This window comes from Apis cerana, linkage group LG5 (assembly GCF_029169275.1).
Source record: "Apis cerana isolate GH-2021 linkage group LG5, AcerK_1.0, whole genome shotgun sequence".
Taxonomy (NCBI): Eukaryota; Metazoa; Arthropoda; class Insecta; order Hymenoptera; family Apidae; genus Apis; species Apis cerana.
The window spans coordinates 8,273,972-8,292,916 of NC_083856.1; the positions used below are offsets into that span (position 1 = coordinate 8,273,972).

General features: G+C 41.9%; 1 protein-coding gene across 4 annotated transcripts in view; it reads left to right on the forward strand.

Annotated features, from left to right (window-relative positions):
- The window catches only part of LOC107994407 (sodium/calcium exchanger 3), a 93,072-nt gene that overhangs the window by 63,146 nt on the left and 10,981 nt on the right, over positions 1-18,945 (forward strand). For 2 of the 4 annotated variants that reach the window (XM_062074861.1, XM_028665084.2), the window contains 3 exons: positions 9,369-9,527; positions 15,083-15,254; positions 18,537-18,848. In XM_062074861.1, the coding sequence (XP_061930845.1) occupies positions 9,369-9,527; positions 15,083-15,254; positions 18,537-18,741 (536 nt within the window). In that variant the 3' untranslated portion in view covers positions 18,742-18,848. Of the gene's footprint in view, positions 1-9,368; positions 9,528-15,082; positions 15,255-18,536; positions 18,849-18,945 lie in introns of those variants that run through there. The other 2 variants (XM_062074863.1, XM_062074862.1) reach the window with 2 other exon arrangements.

Here is an 18,945-nt window from a genome sequence, read left to right on the forward strand (position 1 = left end):
AGAAAACATCCCCCATTGAATTTTCATTTCACCTGCTATTCTTCCTCCCTTGATTTCATAGCGAAAAATCATTTGATTTGACGAGAGCACAAACCGCCGCCCACTTTAACGGATTAATAGATTAAAATAAAGAAATAAGCAGAGGGTAATAATGGACGAGTGTATCTCGGCATTACGATCTGGCAATAGCTCTCGACCGGTATTAGAGCCTAACCCGACGAAATGAAATTTCCGCAGGTAATTTCCGCAGCCTCCGCAATCCCAGCAGGCTGGCAGGATATCGATCGACATTACTAACCGGTGTTCATTTTTACGGTAAACGCGTCTCTCTTTCTCTCTCTCTCTCTCTGGGAAACTTGGCCGGGAAACGGAATTACGGTTTTAATTGAGAAAAATATCCGTGCAATTACGATCTTGCGAGAGGCGGCCAGACGTAGCGGTTTAATTTATTCAGGGGCGCACAACTGATCTCCCTCCTTTATTCCTCTTTTTATTAATGCCGATCACAATAAAACGTTTCTTCCCCTGGCGTGCGCAGCGTTTCGTTTCATCCCAGCTGGTGTGCACGCTGGATCGTAGCTTTAGGGAGGGATGCGAATAAATGAATAAATTGTATTTATCTAAGAGTATTTTAGGAGAGGAAGCGATGGTGGAAATGGGCAAATATGATTACACGTTCAATTGTCGTGTAAATAAGGCGTGTTGTTGTTTGTACGATGTATGATATGGAAGCGGTTCCAATTTCCAATATAATCTCGAGCGTAAAACGATCATGAAAATCGTTGTCAATTCTCCAATGGTGATCGAAGATTACACGAAACACGAGGATTAAAGTTGATGCTAGAACGTTATATTATTCGAAACGAATATAAACGAGGATCTTTTATTTTTGTGTAAGGGTGGAAATTTTCTTATATTTTCTTCGAGTATTTTAACGGAATCGAGAGATGAATAGGAATGATCTCGTTATTATACGATTAAGCCTCGAGTATCAACCCCTATTTCGAGGAATAGAGCGTAGTGAGGAGGGAAATGGTGGGAAATTTTAAGAGCCTCGTGTAGCTGCCTGCATTGCGCATCTCCTCCTGTTTTTCGAACGTTATTACCTGTTTATCGCGTATAATGCGAGGAAAGGGTAGAAATTGAATTTCGCCCCGTTGAACGAGAACAAGCCGGTAATTCCGTGAAAATGGATGAAACGATGTAACGATCCGTGCACGAGATGGTAAATTTCCTTGGTATCTTGCTTAGTATTGTCGTTCAACCGGATACCGTGTTCTTTTCTTTTTTACTTACTTTTCCGCAAGAAAGGAACGAGAATTCTTATATCTATGATGAGATATCCTCTCGAGCAAGAAACGGAAACGGAGGTTGAAATGTTCTTTGTCGAGTGACGAGAGAGAAAATCAATCGCGATGGATAGAAACGATCTCTTTTCTACATAATTTTTAATCAATTAAGAAAAATGGATCATTTTTCACCTGTATTCGAATCGTGGAAATTATTAAACGTCGTAGAGATTAGTTGATTTTTAAAACTTCCCCTTCCTTTCTTCCTGCTCTTATAAAAATCAACGTCTGAGCGAAAGCAACGTCACAATGCGTATCCCGCGCTTGGAGAGAAGAGTCGAATAATCCATCAGAGAGGACGTCTGTCACACGTTTTATCGTAAATCTTCCAACGAGCGGCTGAAAGGATCGGGTTCACTGTCCTTCAACCAGGAGGAGGAGAAAAAATAGGCCAGGAGGAACATCATCCTCGAAATGTTGGCCAAACACTCTCTCTCTCTCGTATCTCGCGATATAGCCGAATTTCACCTATATGCAAATCGTTGACAGATATAAAGAAGAAGCTTTCAAGACCGACTTGACGCTTCGAAATTTTTACAACCCCCTCGATCCTCTCTATCGAAGATCAACTCGATTAAGAAACAAAGATATTAATCTTAAAATTCGACCCATCAAATACTATTATTCCTCGCCATTTCAATTTATCCAACTCGATCTTCTCCCCTCCCTCGGTTCTCCCAATCGGCTCGATCGACTTTCAATTCATCGGTTTTCGAATTGAAATAGTCGAAATGGTCAACTATGACCAACTGGGGAGAGAGAAAAACGCCGTTGTTTACTTGGTCGAAGGGGATGGGATGGGATAAACGATCGTCGCGAAATTATTTAAAGGCTCGACGTCCGATCTCCTCTCCCGCGGAATCGAGAGAATAACCGGAGGAGGAGATAGTGGACGAGGAGAGAGGGTCGGTCCATTGTGTACCGTGCAATTAGCGTCGTTGGAGACTCTGTAGAATCCGCGCGGATGCCTCTGTGTATTCCATATACGTCGAGTTCCTCCCCCACACCTCCTCTGACACACCCTATTGTATCCTCCAATGCTATTACCATTGCCATTGCGCAATAACTAATATCGCGTTATCGCGGTTATACGCGTATGCCACTTGATACGATCGATTTATCGAGAATATTGAGAACGTAACGGCGCAACAAATACACGGTATAAACGAAGAAAATGGTTAGAGAGAGGGAGAGAGAAAATTGATTTTGGAAAGAGATTACTTTTACCCAAGATCACTTAGGAAATCGTCGAGTTGAGATTCTCGTTTCGAGTCTCGAAATCGAGTCAGTGAATGTAATCTGCCATTTCAAGTGCTGACTTTTAAATATCACGGAAAGTGGAAAATGAAGATGATGATAGTCGCTAAGAGCGTGCCTCGTACTTTATTCTCTATTGGGGCAACTTTATCCCAACGACGATCTAAAACCTCTCGTTAAACCATTAACTTTCCTCGGACAATTCCGTCAAAAGTAAGCCAAGTTTCGTCGAAATTTCTTCTTCCCGCGTCTTTTTATGCCACACAAACTTTCCTTCCTTCGGTCTATGAAATTCGGTTGGAAAAATATACGTGTATTGCATATATATCGAAGAAAGAAGTCGATGCGATTTACTTCGTCTGACGTGATACGTAGTCGTACCACTTGCGCGCCGTACACCGCAATAAGAAAATAATAGAACGTTTTCAACTCTGAACGCGTTGAAAAAGTATAATCAGTTAAATACTCGAGTTGTAATTGAATAAAATTATTCAAAACGCTAAAAAACAGTTACTCGAATAATACAATTCATCCAACTAACTTTCTCATTAACTTCGATTATTAAATTTCCATCTTTCCAATATGATCACGAAACTGGTTTTTACATTCTCAAAAACATCTCTCTCTCTCTCAGCGATTCGAAGATCCAAAATTTATCCAAATCCGTCCATCAATTATTGGAAGAATGGAAGAATCGTTTCTCTTAACGTCACAATTTCGGCCTCGTTCCGTTAATCCACTGGTGAATTTTTAAGGAGCGCTCGATTTCCATCCCTACGGATCGATCTAGGAATTAACGAAGAGAAAAGGAGTGGCGGGGAATACGAGGGAGGGTCGAAGGTGCCATACGCGAAGGTGAATAATACATTGTCTCGCGGAGGGAGCTTCCGAGGGTGTCTGGAAGGGAAAAGGGGGATGGAGAGGGGGAGATAAACGGTAAAAGGAACGGGGAGAACTTGGCCAAGAAGGGCGAAGACGGAGAGGAGAAGTGCGGGCTTTATTTCGGCACAATCGGACACAAAAGCCCCGCTGAATTGGCGAAAGCCCTCCAAACCGCTGTATCAAACTGGCGAGAGAGGAGGAGGAGGGCTTGAGTTTGTTTATTCCTCTCCTCGAGTGTCGGAGGCCGAGGCTGTTATAAATCAACGTCGCGAATGCTTCGGTGGATGATGTCGAAAACTCGCGTCACGATACTTCGATTCGATAAAATTCCGCTCAATTAAACAATGCTTATTCCAAATGCTTGGAAATTATTTTCTTACGTGCACGGGATATTGAGTTGAGTGGCTCGGTTGTTGGGATGATGTTACGAAATTTTTATTTCTCAAAATTCTCGAGGTACTTGCTTACATGTTGAATATATCTTAATTCGTTCTAGATTCTTTCGTAATATCGCATTAAATTTCTTTCTTCCTTTTTTTTTGGAAATCTTCGCGAACGCTCTTTCTTTCGAAATCTCGGATTTATTACGATTTTATTATATGCTCTCTTTTTCGAACAATTTTGTCGAACGCGGAAGATTTATGGCGGAATAAAGTTCCGTTCCTTTGCAAGAAAATTCATCCAACATGCAAATTCAATACTTATATACCACGGGTTGAGATATTGTACCTATCGTATCGTATCGCGAGAGAAAAGATTGTCCGAATGGAGGAACATCTTTTTCACCAAGATAGAAACGATTTATTATTTACCAAGAGCGCGTTTTATCCAAAACTATTTATATCTCTTATCTAAAAACGACGCGATAAATTTCGATAAAGCGCGCATCTTTCAATCCCTCGAATCTGTGAAATCGATCTCTTTAGATGCATATTCACGTACATTGGCTAAAAATTGCCAGCTGTTTCATCATACTGTCAAAGCGATCAAATCTTCGAAACAATTTAAACACTGCGAGAAAATAACGGGAGAAATCCTCGCGTCTGTTTCTGATCGAATCGATGGAGGATGCATCGATCTTGCGCGAGATTCTTCGAGTGGATCTTACGAATTCTCGAACCTTTTGTCCCTTCTTGGGATCTGACAACGAAGTTATCGCACGTATTAGTAAAAATTACTGCTTAAAGTACGTTGGGAAGAAATTGGAACATCCTTCAAGTATGTAAATATCTTTGAGAATAAAACTTTCGAGAAGTTTATTATTTCGATTTATTTGATGCTGAAAATCTTAAAACGACTTTGTTTGTGAAAAATACTCTCATCTATCCCCAAAAAATAGAGAAAGATATCGAAAAAGAGATATTTCTAACGGGATCGAGAATAAGAAAACGAAAATCATTTCATAAAATTGTTTTAAATGCATCCACAGATATTTCGAAATGATTGGCGCACGAATAATTTCAACGATGCAACGAGTTCTTCGATAACGTGTAGATTTCGAAGAAGCGCAAAGAAGAAAAAAGAATGGAAGAGGAATGAGACATAGTTGGAACGAGGATCATCGTGCCTCTCCGGAACATTAGGATTTGCGTCACGCGTGGCAGATATATAATTTATATGATGTAATCGGGTCACGTTGGTTGGGAGAACAAAACTGAGGAGACTGCATCTGCTAAGCATACTCGGTGATTCTACGGAACACGAACTATAAACACATTTATCGATTGTGGCCCAAAAGTTGGAACGTGAGTACATCTCTAACAGGAAGAAGAAATTGGAGAAATCGTTTCGTTTCGACTTTGGCTGGCTCACGATTCTTCTCGATTCCTTCCTTGTACGTGGTAAGAAATAGGCAATAAAGTGTTTATGATATATAGATAAATTGGAAAGAGTTTTCCTGAAATACGAGTTCGATTTATTTTTGACAAATTCTCGTTCGAGAACATCGATAAGATAGGATTAGATAAGGTAGAATTACGTTTCTTACGTATCGAGATAAAAACGACGAAACAAATTCTCATTGATTTATCTCGTAACAGTGTTCGACTACCAATGTTTGTATCCGATATGCACGGGAAAAGAAAAGAAAAAATTCGAGTCTCTTCCAGAGACCGGATTCAAAATCACTGAGAGAGTTGGAAGGAAATCAATTCTCCGCTAATTCCAATCACTGTGTTTCGTTAATAAAGTTTGGTAAAGTTTACGATTCGTGTCACACATACACACACTGTGAAAATGGCGGAGACCGCATTGCGCTTCCCCGAATTTAGCAGGGATGATAATATCGCATAATTCATGGGCGGGGAGAGGGGCGACTTTGGTCATCGCCGACGCGCAACAGAGAGTCGGGTATATCGGTGGGCGAACATGTTGGGCGCGTATAAAGTCGGTCGAGTTCCATTCGATAAACAAAACGGAGGATGGGACGAGTCGTATTATCGAAACCACGATGGATAATGTTTTATCCTCCGAAACGATTATCAAGCAGGGATCGACTTGGCGGTGATTAAATTAAATATCGAGTTTACGATGAAAGTGTTTATAATCAAAGTTCGCGCTGATTTCGGTCGATAATTCAGTTTGTCGATTCAATTACCGACGCCGCTGAAACGATGTTTTCAACGATGACTCGAAACAAACCGTGATATTATCGTTTCTCCCTCGAACCAAATTAAATGGATATTGACAACCGTAAACGAAACACGGATCGGATGAATTTAACGTGAGTTGAAATTACGAATCGAACGTGCAACGATCTAAAAAAAAAATCGAGGCCAACGAGTGAAACGATCGACGATTCACGATCCGTGTCGATTAATCTCATTTACATTCACGGACCTCGGGTCACCTCGTGGCTATCGATCCTCGGTTCCCTTGGATATCGGTCGCATCGATGGACTAGCCGCGGTTTGATTTATTGGCAAACCGCGTTACCCCGCCTCGTGTCCAGCCTCACCGTCTCGTCCAACTACGAATTTGTCCTCGAAAGACTCCATTATCGACATTCCATCGACGATAAGGTCTTGATAAAGCTGGAATCCTATTTATACAAGGTGATATTATCTCGCTTGAACATCTCCACATATTCTAGAGAGTCCTCCAGCGTCTGTTGATGTACTTTTATTTTTACGTTTGATGAACATTGCGAAAGAGAAAAGATTTTTGTGGGATCTGAAAAAATCGATGTTTATAGTTAATAATGATTTTCTCGAAAAAGGGATATTATCTCGTCTGAAAAAGAGAATTAATTGGTTCGTCAAGTATGCGCGTGGTCGTAGCAGTTTCGCGAAGCTGCAGGAATTCGCACGTGGTTGAGGGAACTACAATCGTTACGAAGTTTGGAAATCCTACGAGGGAAGTTCGTTCGTGGATCGTGGATAGGTTTCGAGGATCTCGAGGAGGAGGAGGAGGAGGAGGAGGAGGATCAGACGTCAGATACAAATTCCAGAACAGTGGCGGTTAACCGACCCTGTTTACGAACTTTGAGAACGTAGTAGACGCTCGGAGAAAACTTTCAACGAACGAAATAAAATTCCATCCGTGGCAATTCCTATCACCGAGCTCACTCCATCCAACTATCTCCTAAAAGTAATCAAACGCGTGATCTTACCGACGATAACAATACCGAACCTCGTACCATAATTCTCTTTCTTTTCAGATAGAACATCGAAAGTCGGAAGAAGGAGAATCATCATCGAGTTCTAGCTGAACGAATCCTTGCTGAGCTTTCACTCGAGAAATTTACCACGAAAATTAAACTCGCATCTTTGCATTTCGATTCAAAAAAAGAAATAATAAAAAATTCCCCTTAAAAGAAGGAGAAACTTTTTCCAATTCTCGCGTGCTTTGCCAAAATCCCTCGATACGAAATTCTTTTCGGATCCTCGTAGTATGAATTAAAAAAAATGTTGCATCGAAACGAAATTTAAAAACTTTTTCTATTCTGAAATTTTCTCCGCGCCAAAATTCCTGGATCGACCAAATTTTCAATCCCGATAAAATAATCCAGTTCCGAAAGAAATCGACCTAAAAAAAAATTCCCATTATTCCTACCTCCTCCCTAAATCTCGTTCGTTTCGTAACGAGGAAAGAGATTTTCCTCCTCTCCATTCCAATCTTATCGTAGTCCGCTTTTGGGAGAATCGAGAAGGTGAGAGAAGGATTAGAGTGGAGACATCTTGGAGACGCCATGTTTACACCAGGATCTCCCTTCTAATCCTCGCGAATCTCGAACGACAGTGTACCGATCTCCTTGACAACGAATAAACGCGTGACGTGAGGATAATAAAAAAAAAAAAGCTGGTTGTTCAATCGTCGCATTCAACGCTCGCCACTCGAGAAACTCGTGCAGCTGATGCAGCTGCATGCGCAGCCGCCGTTCCTCGTTAAACTTCAGGAGTTTAAGCCTGTGCCACGACAATTTGGAATCCGCCGAAACTGCTTGCCTACTTGAACAGTTTCCCCCTAGTTTTCACCAGCTTTGTTTCGTTCAAAGAGTATCTCATTAACGAATTTAATCACCTTTGTTCGAGCTTCTTCGTTTGGAAAAAAAAAAAAAGGATCGTTGAATTCTGGGGAAAATTCGAGAAAGCTGCGCTCTGCACGGCAAGATGTGTAGGTACGTTTTTGGAGTCGATGAGGTGTAAACGGGAATTAATTCAAGTTGGAAAAAAGGAAGATGGGAAGAGGTAGGAATGCGTGGAATGCAAATTGCGATGCTTCCACTTCACCTTCGTTTATATCGATTAAAGTTGAAGTCAAGGTTTTAACAATTCCTTAATAACAGGAACAAATAATTCGAACAAATGGAAATCGAAACGAATTTAAATTCGAGATACGTTGAAGAAATAAATATGAATTCTGCTTATTCCAAGGATTGTGCCCAGAGTTTATTATGCAAGAATTTATGAGTTTCGTTTCGCGATGCAAAGAAATGAGTTAAGAAATTTTTCTCGAATATATATATTTCCTTGAAGTATAACATTTACCTTAGAATAATAATATTTAATTCCTATATCGAGGAAGAAGAAAGAAAAAGGAAAAGTTCGTGCAATGCACACACGCAAGAGAGCTCTTTTGAAAGAGAAAAAGAACTTCGTCGACCGACTAATTTCTCGCTATCCACTTGTCCGACATGATTCTGAACGTAATTCTCAGGTGACGAGATAACCGGATATCCTCCCTCGCGTTTACTTAACATGAACTTGAAGAGCTTATGCTGATTAGTAAACACAGTTTGCAGTCTCGCTAATCAAAGCTAAAGGGAACGACGATGCGACACCGGTGTCGCATCGAGTCGAATATCTACCAAATAACCGATGCATTCCACGTGTTTGCCAATTTTCTTCCAATGCTATTCCACGAAAGTTGAAGTTTACGCACAAACAACATAACACCCGATTTTTCTCTCGACGTTGCGCATTTCACGACTTCCTCATCTTAAACCATAAGGAAGATTAACGGATGGTTTGATCGAGGAGGGGGAAAAATTGGAGCAAAAAAAGTTACGTTCCTGGCGCGCTTAATTAAACGCTTTTAATCCTGGTTATGCATCGTGGAAACGGAACGTTGTTTAATTCAAACAGCTCGTTAATTTCGAACGTTAATAAGAACGTAACATTTTCCACGTAACTAATCCAATTTATGCGACATATATACACATCCACTTTGGTTGGCAAACACGATTTCAGGTGGATACAAAATTCTTCTGTCCAATTTTCCAACCTCCAAACCACCCCTATCCGCTCCACGATTCTCGGTCAGAAATCCCCCTTACTTATTCCCCTCCCACTCTCGCGTATAAATAATTTAAATCGACGAGAAATTTGGCGAGGTTCGCCCAAGCGTGCGATTTAAACTGGATCGTATATCGGTTTTCAGATATCGCCGGTGGTTACCTGTGCTTTGTCGTCAGCATATTCGGGATCGGTGTGGTGACGGCGGTAATAGGAGACGTGGCATCCTACTTTGGCTGCACCCTGGGCATCAAGGACTCGGTTACCGCGGTTGCCTTCGTCGCCCTCGGCACCAGCATCCCCGGTGAGTTGAGCGAATTTATCATTTTCTCGAGGATAGATAAATCGAGATAAGATTAGCCCTCTCGTTGACGCGTAATTAGAAGTAACCAGAAGTGTATACTCTCAAGAGAATTTAAAAATAAGAACGACGGAACTAAATGTGCATACGAACTTTTCTAAGAGAGCGATTATCGAATCGTTTTTGGATCGCAAAGTTATTTTTAAACAGGATAAAGATTCTCGTCGCGTCTCGAGATAACTTATTATATCAATTCGCGAATTATAATTAAAAAATATATATATTTTTTTCTTTTTACGAAAGGGGATGGGGATGAATTTGGCAGTTTGGTTGACGAGAATGGACGCGTCTCCACGTACGTTTTTCGCATGAAGGCAGGGGGTGGAAACGAATAGAATCGTTCTGCAGTGACCATTGCCGCGTGAAAAGCGTGGGCAACGGCGTGCGAACGCGTTTATCAGCGGTGTGCGTGCGCGGGTTGGCGTGTCAACGGCCATCCGCACGATTATTGGAATAAATCAGCGGGCGCCGCTTTTATCGGAGGTAAACCCGCTCGCTGCATTTGCATATTCGCGGTCCATTCGTTGGCCGCCGCGTTTGCAATTATACCGGCTTCGCTCGGTGGAAACGGTGGAAAAGGTGGAGCTTGGGCAGGGATTCGATACACGTTCGGCGAGGAAAATAAATTTGGGATAGTTTCCCCCTCGAAAGTTCGAAATGGTTCGGTTCGTTCCGCGAGGAAACGAAATTTTTCTTTTAAAAAGTATCGGAAAAATACGGTACCTACGGTAATAATCGTTCTTGAATTTAATTCCAGGTATTTTATCAAACTGTTTTGTTTCGTTAAATTATCAGGATACTTCTTAAATTTAAATTACTCGCGAGCATCATTTTTTTTTTAGATCCAGATCTCTTCGAAATTAGGAGAATTGTTTAATGTTTAATTTTCTGCGTTTTAAAAAATGAGAATAATACACAGATCGGTAATAGAAAGAAAATTAGAGTAAATGCGATACGTAAATTTCATCCAAATTGGAACGGTACTCGGCTCGCGGCAGCATTTTAATATAAATGAATGATATGCTAGAAAGCACTATATAATACAAACACGTAATTACGTTATAATTAATTTTTATGCTATTACTGCTTTTATCTAGTATATTATCAATACATTTCGTGATACTCGCGTGGATTAATATTCACGGTAATATTGTCGCGTACAATCGCGTAAATTTTTCTTATCATTCTAAATTATTCTCGTCGATATAATTTTATTTATTCAAAGTTCGAGGCAGCTTTCGAGAAATTTTTTTCTTAAAAGCTTGCACAATTGGCAAAACCGAATTTCTGTGCGCACGATCCCCGCGTTGTCGCGACGGGAGAAATTCGTTGCACGAGCACACGTGCACACGGCCCGCCTTGTTGAAAAACATCTCCACCCTTGCGAGAAAGAAATTTCCGGCCGGACAAACGAGGCTTGAAAAGAAGGATGAAAAATGAAAAAAGGCGAAGGGAAGGCTGGTTTTGAAAAGCGTTGAAAGAGACCTTCTTATCGCGGCTTTTCTCCGTTCCGGCACAATAACCTGATACTTGATTTTATTCAAAAGAAACCGCCGCCGCCGTTCGCTGAAAAAGGGCGTCTTGACTGCACCGTTACAAATTTCGCCCGAGCGAGCTTCCTCTCCCTTCCATCCTTGGAACAAGCGCGTTCGAGCGAAACCACCCTGAATAGCCCTCTTCCTCCATCTGAATACGGCCAATTCGTAGAGGGTAAACGTGCCGCGAAATTAACCTTATCGCGTTTAATTAAAAATCTCGCCAGCCATTTACTTCCTTTTTTTTTATTTCAATACGAAAAGGGGTAGGATTTCTCCTTTTCTTTCTTTCTTTCTTTCGTCGATACTTTTCCGTGCTTTTATTCACTCGCAAAGGGAAACTGGATCAAGAGCCACGGATACACGTAAGTGGTGATGCGCGTGATTATCGTCGATACGAGAAGAATGAAGTGAAAACGGATGGAGAATAATCAAGTAAAGGAAAAGAATATATATATATACATCGATATTGGAAGGAGTATAAGGCGCAAAGGATCGAGCATCTCCTTTCTAAAATCAGATCTATCCGTTAAATAGCACGCTGATCAGAAAGAGCGATAAGGAACTCGAGAGGAAGAACAACAATCTAAATAGAGTTCGTAGTAAAGGTATTTCTCAGTGGCTCGAATAGTTTTTAGAGAGGGACATTTAAATTTCAAAGGATCCACGGGACCAACGGCTGGCGCAGCTCGTAAAAATTGCAGCCGTTCCTGCCTCCCCACCTACCTCTTCTGTTTAACTTTCAGACCTCGGAAGAAGATCTCCTCGAGGTGTACGCAAGGCCATGAGGAATTGTGCGGTCTTCTGCCGACAAAAGTCTCCTCCTCCTCGACTCTACTCCACTCTCGAATCGCGGGAAGAGACCGTGGGGAGATCGTATTTCGACCACGACAGAGGGAACGTTTCGCAAAGTGACGCGATCTCTTGCAAGATTTATAGTAGAGGTTTCAATGTGCTCGGCCGATCCCGTTTCCAGGGCTTTCATCTCGACACTTCCTCGCTAGGGAGGGATGAAAAAAGAGGGGGGAAATATGAAAAATCACCCGTCGGTTAGTTTCTTCTTTTCCACCATTTCGTCGTCGTTTAACTTGCTCCCGATGTCGAATCTCCAACCGAGTGAAACTCTTCATCTTCGTCGATTTAACCTTGTACCTTCGATTGAATAAATCGTGCAAAAGAATCAACGTTTTGAGGCGACGAAAATGTTGTTATTCTTTTAACAGGAAATTATTGAATAATGGAATAACAGCGAACGATTATCACTGGTAATGGGAATTTATCGACGCGAATCGTGGCACAACCCCGCCTTCACCGGCGTATTCCGTATTCAACGAGGATTTTAGGGGTTAGTATATAAGGTGGCGTGGTGATATGCGGCAGAGAGCCGGGGTCGGTGATAATTTATTGCGTTTGGCCATTGTGAGCTCGAACAATGCTTTCGCTTCGGGGTCACGCCACCCCCTTACTGTCCTCCATGCCATCCCCTCCGATAGATCGTTGGATCAACCTTAACGCGTTATCGTGTGAAAACTCTCCATTCCATCTAACGATCCAAATGCGAAGAACATTTCCTCCAAATATTTCTCTCCCCCCATAGAGATATCCGAGAAAAATTGTTCCCATCCGTTGGAACCGTTCGGATCTCGAGAGTCGTTAATCTGCCTCGTTCGTTCCGAAACAATCGACGTTGACAACGAAGGTAAAATAAACGGATAATTGGACGAATTTTACGTATCGAACTTAATTATCGATCGGCCATTAATCACATTAACAGATGGAGCCAGTGGATCGAAACGGTGAAACCCAATTTTATGCAACGCCAAACGCGGAAATTTCGATCAATTGTCGCCTCTTCGTCTATTCCTCGTCCAGCAAAATGACCCTTCGCGTCCTTGTTCATTATTTAATAGTCCGTTTTCTTGTAACGTCTTATAACGATCGATCGATAATCGAATTGTAAGCTTGAAAAATATAAATCGATCGATCTATACTTCATAAATAAATTTGACTTTCTATAATCTTTCGATTTATCGGCGAGGAATACCATTAGGACGATCGAACAAACTATATCGCGAGTGGATACAACTCGAAGATCGAACTCCGTTGATTAATTTCAAGTTCAATTAAAGTGAAAATCGATCCCTCTCCATCCAACGGCAACAGAGAGAATTCTAATTCTCGAAACCGAGGAGATGGAACTATCAAAGTCGGATAGTGAAAGCGGGCACGAATGGTAACGGTGTTCGAAACCGTCGTCGTTGAACATCGTTTCAGAATCCTCCATGAGATAAGTTGTTTCACGAACAAGGGATCCTCGACATATTCAACGAGAGACGAGGGACAATAAGAGAAAATTCCGATCTTCTTGGTCAAAATACGCGGCCATAAATATTGATGAGAATTGTAGGAAGGAAGGAAGTTTGCGACGATCGTAAAAATACGCGAAACGCGAGGGGAAGCCAATAGTTTCGCCCGGAATTCATCCCTCGGCCCGCGAATTATACAAATTTTCTCGATCGTGAGCAACATCCCCGGTCGAAAATTGATTCCGATCTACGGGGATCGTGGATACAGCGCCCCGATTGGCATCCAGAATTTTCGATAGCTGTACACGATCTACAGGAATGGACGAACTTCGAATCGATGCGTCGTTTCTTACTCTTGATTGGTCTATCCATGTCGATACCTCGATTTTCGATTCGATTCGATTCGAGCCGATGCAATAGTGAATAAACTTAATATCCTTCCACGATTTTCTCCTTCTCTCCAATGATCTTTTTATACACAGTCTTGTAAAAAGATCTGAAAGAACGATTGGAAAAATGGTTCCAAATTTTTAGCCAAATAACCGTACGAATGGCATCGAGGTAACGAAAAACCGTGAAATACATCGGATAAAAACGGGGATACGATTGCCAATAATTCTTTTTGTCTCCTCGTTTTTTCAAACAAAACTCGATAATATTCAACCCGGGATATCGGGACTCGAATAATCACGAAATCGTTTACAGTATCGAATGCGTGAAAGTTTTTTACAGTGGAAAGTTAGCGGCACAATCGATTGGAATATATATATATATATATAAAACTGGTGGGTGAAATGAATCCAGGCACACTGGATTTAATCCAAGTGTATGTGCACGCACAGTTACGTACACCTTGGTTATTCACGTCAGCTGGCTGTTGTGCACAATGTTCTCGTCGCGATAGGAGCAACGACCAATAACAAGAACCGACGAAAGTAGTAGGCGACGCATATGGCGAAACATATTCGCCGATTAAACGAGGAGGGGAGGAATCCCGTTTTTTGGAACGGTTTGCAACTCTCTACGAGTGTGTTTACTCGATGATAGTTGAAGTTTTCGAGCCAAAGTTTTTACGAAATTTGTTCCCTCTCTCCCTCGATCGATCGATGATTTCCACGAGAACCACGTTTCCTAGAAAACGGAAGGTTTACTCCCGGAAGAAGCCGATTATTTCTTAAACTTCAAAACGCTTATGCTCCCGTATATGTATCCCTATCTCGCGTGAACAAGAAAGAAAGAGAAGAAGCGAGAGAGAGAAAAGATCAAGGATCCATTTTTCTGAAAAATGTTCAACTTTGAAAAAACTCTTCGCTCGTACGCGTGTCAACGAACAATCCACCCCTGATGGACCCATAAAATTTTCATAAAATTTCGCCAATATTTATCAATACATTTCCACGATGTACTGGTTGATCTCGGAGGTTTTACAAGCACGTAAACTGCAAATTGGCCTCGAGACATATGCCGCACCCTCCACGCGATGTACACAACGCGCGTACGTATATAAGACGAACGAGATCACGTATTGTCGTTGCTCGCGCGAACGGGGAATGATCGAAAGTGGATAAATTTGACGAGAAGGGGGAGCGAGAGGGCGATGAAAGGGAAAGAGAAAGAGTAGGGAGGAGGTGGATCTAAGTGTGTGATTTTATTGCAGACACGTTCGCGAGCAAGGTGGCCGCATGCCAGGACAAGTACGCCGACGCGAGCGTGGGGAACGTGACCGGAAGTAACGCGGTGAACGTCTTCCTGGGGATCGGCGTTGCATGGAGCATCGCGGCCATTTACCATGCGTTGCACGGTGACAAGTTTAGAGTAAAACCGGGCAAGTCAGTATCGATTTATCCTTACTTTTTTGCGATACCATTTACAACTTCGTACGGATTGCGTTTTTTATTTTTTTTTTCCAGGAGAACTTGGGATATAAATGAAACGAATTATTATTTGTTTAGAAAGCGAATCCGTTCGAGAATCATTCCGAAAAATTCGTGTTGGAAAATTATGCGGTTGAGTCACTTTGAAATATTCTAAAGGGAAGAAAAAATTTAATCTCGAATGTATTTATTCGAAAATAATACATCTGTCGTTCGGATGACGATGGAATTTGGGTACAAAAAAATTAGATTTAATCGCGTGGTCGTCTTAATTGAAAAATTGATCTCGCGTTCTCGACGAGTCGATTTATCGAAACGAGCTTCACGAATACAATAAAACTTTCGAGATCGGACTCGACTTTCGAATAGGAAATGAGAAAATCGTTCTGGAAATTCTCCACTCCGTATTTTCCTCCCAGAGAAATCATCGATCTTCGCCAAAGATTCAGATCGCATCTTTTCTTTTTTCTTTTTTTACGAACAATAAAAATCGAAACTGCTGTAAATAATTCGCAGTCCACGCAGTCGTAAAAAAAAACTCGCGATAGCTCTCGGCTTACTGGCGAAACGAATCTCGATTCCGGACAATGGCCTGCTCGCATCCTCGTACCGTTGTAAACGCGATTTAGAGCGCGAGATACCGGATCTGATACAAGCCCACGCCATCGGGACTGGATAAGAGTGGAACAGAAACGAAACAATATCGGGTGAAAGACGACGAGAGCGTATATATAGATCCCTCCCTCGATATCAGGGCACCGTTTACGATCTCGAGCAGGTGGAGAGGGGGACGCTCTCGAGAAATTCGGTCAGAGATTGCGGGAGAAACTCGCGGTGCTTGTCGATTTATGCGCTGAAACGTGACCAGAACTCCGCAACGGTGTGACGGTGCTCTAGAAAATTGTTGTCCCGTGTCGGCAGGGATATCATCCTCCAGGATACTCGTAATACTCGATACGGATGTTTCCGAGACGAGTCAAACGTCAAACGAGAAACGGAGGGGCCGATTTTGGCATGAAAAGAGATCGATCATCAATCGAGTGATGATAAAAAAATGTTTTTTTTTATCCGTGCCATCGATCGAGTTCTTCCTCGATTCGTTTTCAATTGATCTACGAGTCGAACAAATTTTTTTCGCGCTCGATTAATGTCAGTACGAGAATGTATAATTTACCGTTTTGTATATGAAACGTGTATTCGACTAATTTCGAATTGGCGTGCAAGGAAGCATTGTGATTCAACGGTACGTTTAAATTCCGCTGAATTCCGAACGATTTTACACGGTAAAATTATCATACGTTTCACGCGCGCGGTAAATCCAATAAATTCTGTACACTTTTCGATAGAATTAGCGCGATAAATGGAGAAACTGTAGGGCAAATCGATTGCAAAATTTAATTTCACATTTGTCATCAAAGGCCTAAAGCGTTGGAAAGTTTGCGCACCGTATCAAGCGCACCTCCCTTCCGCATGAAAAATGAAATATTTTCTGCCATTCGTCTATCCGTTCGATAAGAAATATTTACACGGTGTGCGGAGTTCGCTATTCGATCAATCCTCGAACCGTTGCTCGCAATCGTGTGTGCATTGCCTCTGCAAAAAAAAAAAAAGAAATACCCATTTCTCCAGAACAATTTCTCCGGAACGAGGTTTCTCTGGACGGATCAGTCGATTAAAAAATTTAATTTCACATTTATCGCCGGAGATCTAAAAAAAAGCGTGCAAAGTTTGCACGTCGAACGCGCGCCTCTTTCGCATGAAAAACGAAACATTCCTGCCATTCGTCTATTTGACAAGAAATATTTACACGGTGTGCAGTTCGATCAACTCTCGAACCGTTACTCGTAATCGTGCATATTTTCTGTACGAGAATATTTTAAAACAGTTCCTCCGGAATGTTCAGAGAAAACCTTGAAAATGGTACAGCACGTCGATTGCAAAGATGCATAAGCATAGAAATTTTTCCGCGTAAAATTTTATTCGATGAGAAATATTCATACACGGTGCGCATAAGTTCGATCAACCTTCGAATCGTCATATATAATCACAATGATCCTTCAAAATGGTAAACCGCGTCAATTACAAAATTTAATCTTGCACAAAGATGTGAAACACGGAAATTTTTTTTGCACGAAAAATGAAATTTCTATTCGATAAGAAATTATTTAGGTGGTTCGATCAACCTTCGAATCGTTGCACTTATAATCACGGAAGGATTCACAATTTCCTCGTCGACGTTGCTTTATTTCGCCGCTTATCAAACGCGAAGATCCAAAAAATGGAAAGCTGGAACATCAAGCTCGAGCCCTTTCCTCGTGAAAAATGTAACGTTCCTATTCGATAAGAAATATTTACACGATAGTGTGCAACGGTTCGAATCGTTACTCGTAATCATGCATTCCCCGTGCAAGACACCACGAATACGTTTCTCTGGCTGCTTCCAATTTTCTCGGTTGGTAAGGTGAGGTTGTCGATACCGGAAACCGCCTCGCATGAATTTCAACGGCGAGGAGAACCGAGCGTCTTATTTCGAGGCCGTTCCCCTTCCGAAATCCAACGAGAATATTTCACGGCCGTGAAATCGAATTCTTGTTCCCGGGAACAAAGGACAAAATCGCGTCGAAACGGTTGGCCAGCCCGGATGAAATCGCCGATCTAGAAATAAATGAATTCTTCCCGATCGAGATTCTCGTCCGATATCTCGTTGTAAACCCATAAATAAATTGGATTGGCAACGGACGAACCAAGTCCAAGGATCGAAGTAGTTGCACGATGCGCGCACAGATGGCACGGATGGTCTTCCATCATTGCTCTCGATCGCCCTCCTATCGATCGATTCGAGTTTTCGAAAACAACTCTCGATTCTCGACATTGGTGATACGCTCTCGATGAAACACGATTCGTTTTACTATCGAAGCGTTAGGTAGGAGGATTTTTAAGTGTATAAAAATACCGCGTATTTTTTATTTATTCGACGTGTTCTACTATAACTCACACGTTTAATCCTCCGTGGATTAATTTCGATTGTCCGAAACTGGGGAAAAATTCCATCGTTAAATTGGAAACTTAAATTTTGAAAACTTGACGATCTTGACTCATCATCGGATATTTTTGCAAATATTTTATAAAGGTTTTAGAATAAAAATAAAAATCCCGAGTTGTCCAATCGTAAGAGTTGTCAAGAAATATTAAGGAATATTAACACAGGAGAGACAAATAACACTGTGTTCCCAACAGCTTAGCCTTCTGCGTGACGCTGTTCTGCACGGAAGCGTGCCTGGTAATATTAGTTCTACTACTGAGGCGGACGAAAAGCATCGGCGGCGAACTCGGCGGGCCATTCGTCCCAAAAGTGATCACGTCGCTGATCCTTTTTTTCCTCTGGGTGTTCTACCTCATTATGTCGATCCTCGAGGCCTACGGCTATATCGAGGGCTTCTAAAAGGAGCCCGTTCAGCGGCAGCAAACGTCGGCCTACACCCGCTCCGCGTGTATCTTAAAAACTCGTCGCGTCCGCCAAGGCGTGTGCTCAACGAAACGTTCTCTCGGTAAGTTCTCTCCCTCTATTCGACTAAAAACCGAACGTCCGTCTTCTACAAATTTATAAAATCCGATAAAAATCAAAAAGTCGCGAATGAAACGTGTG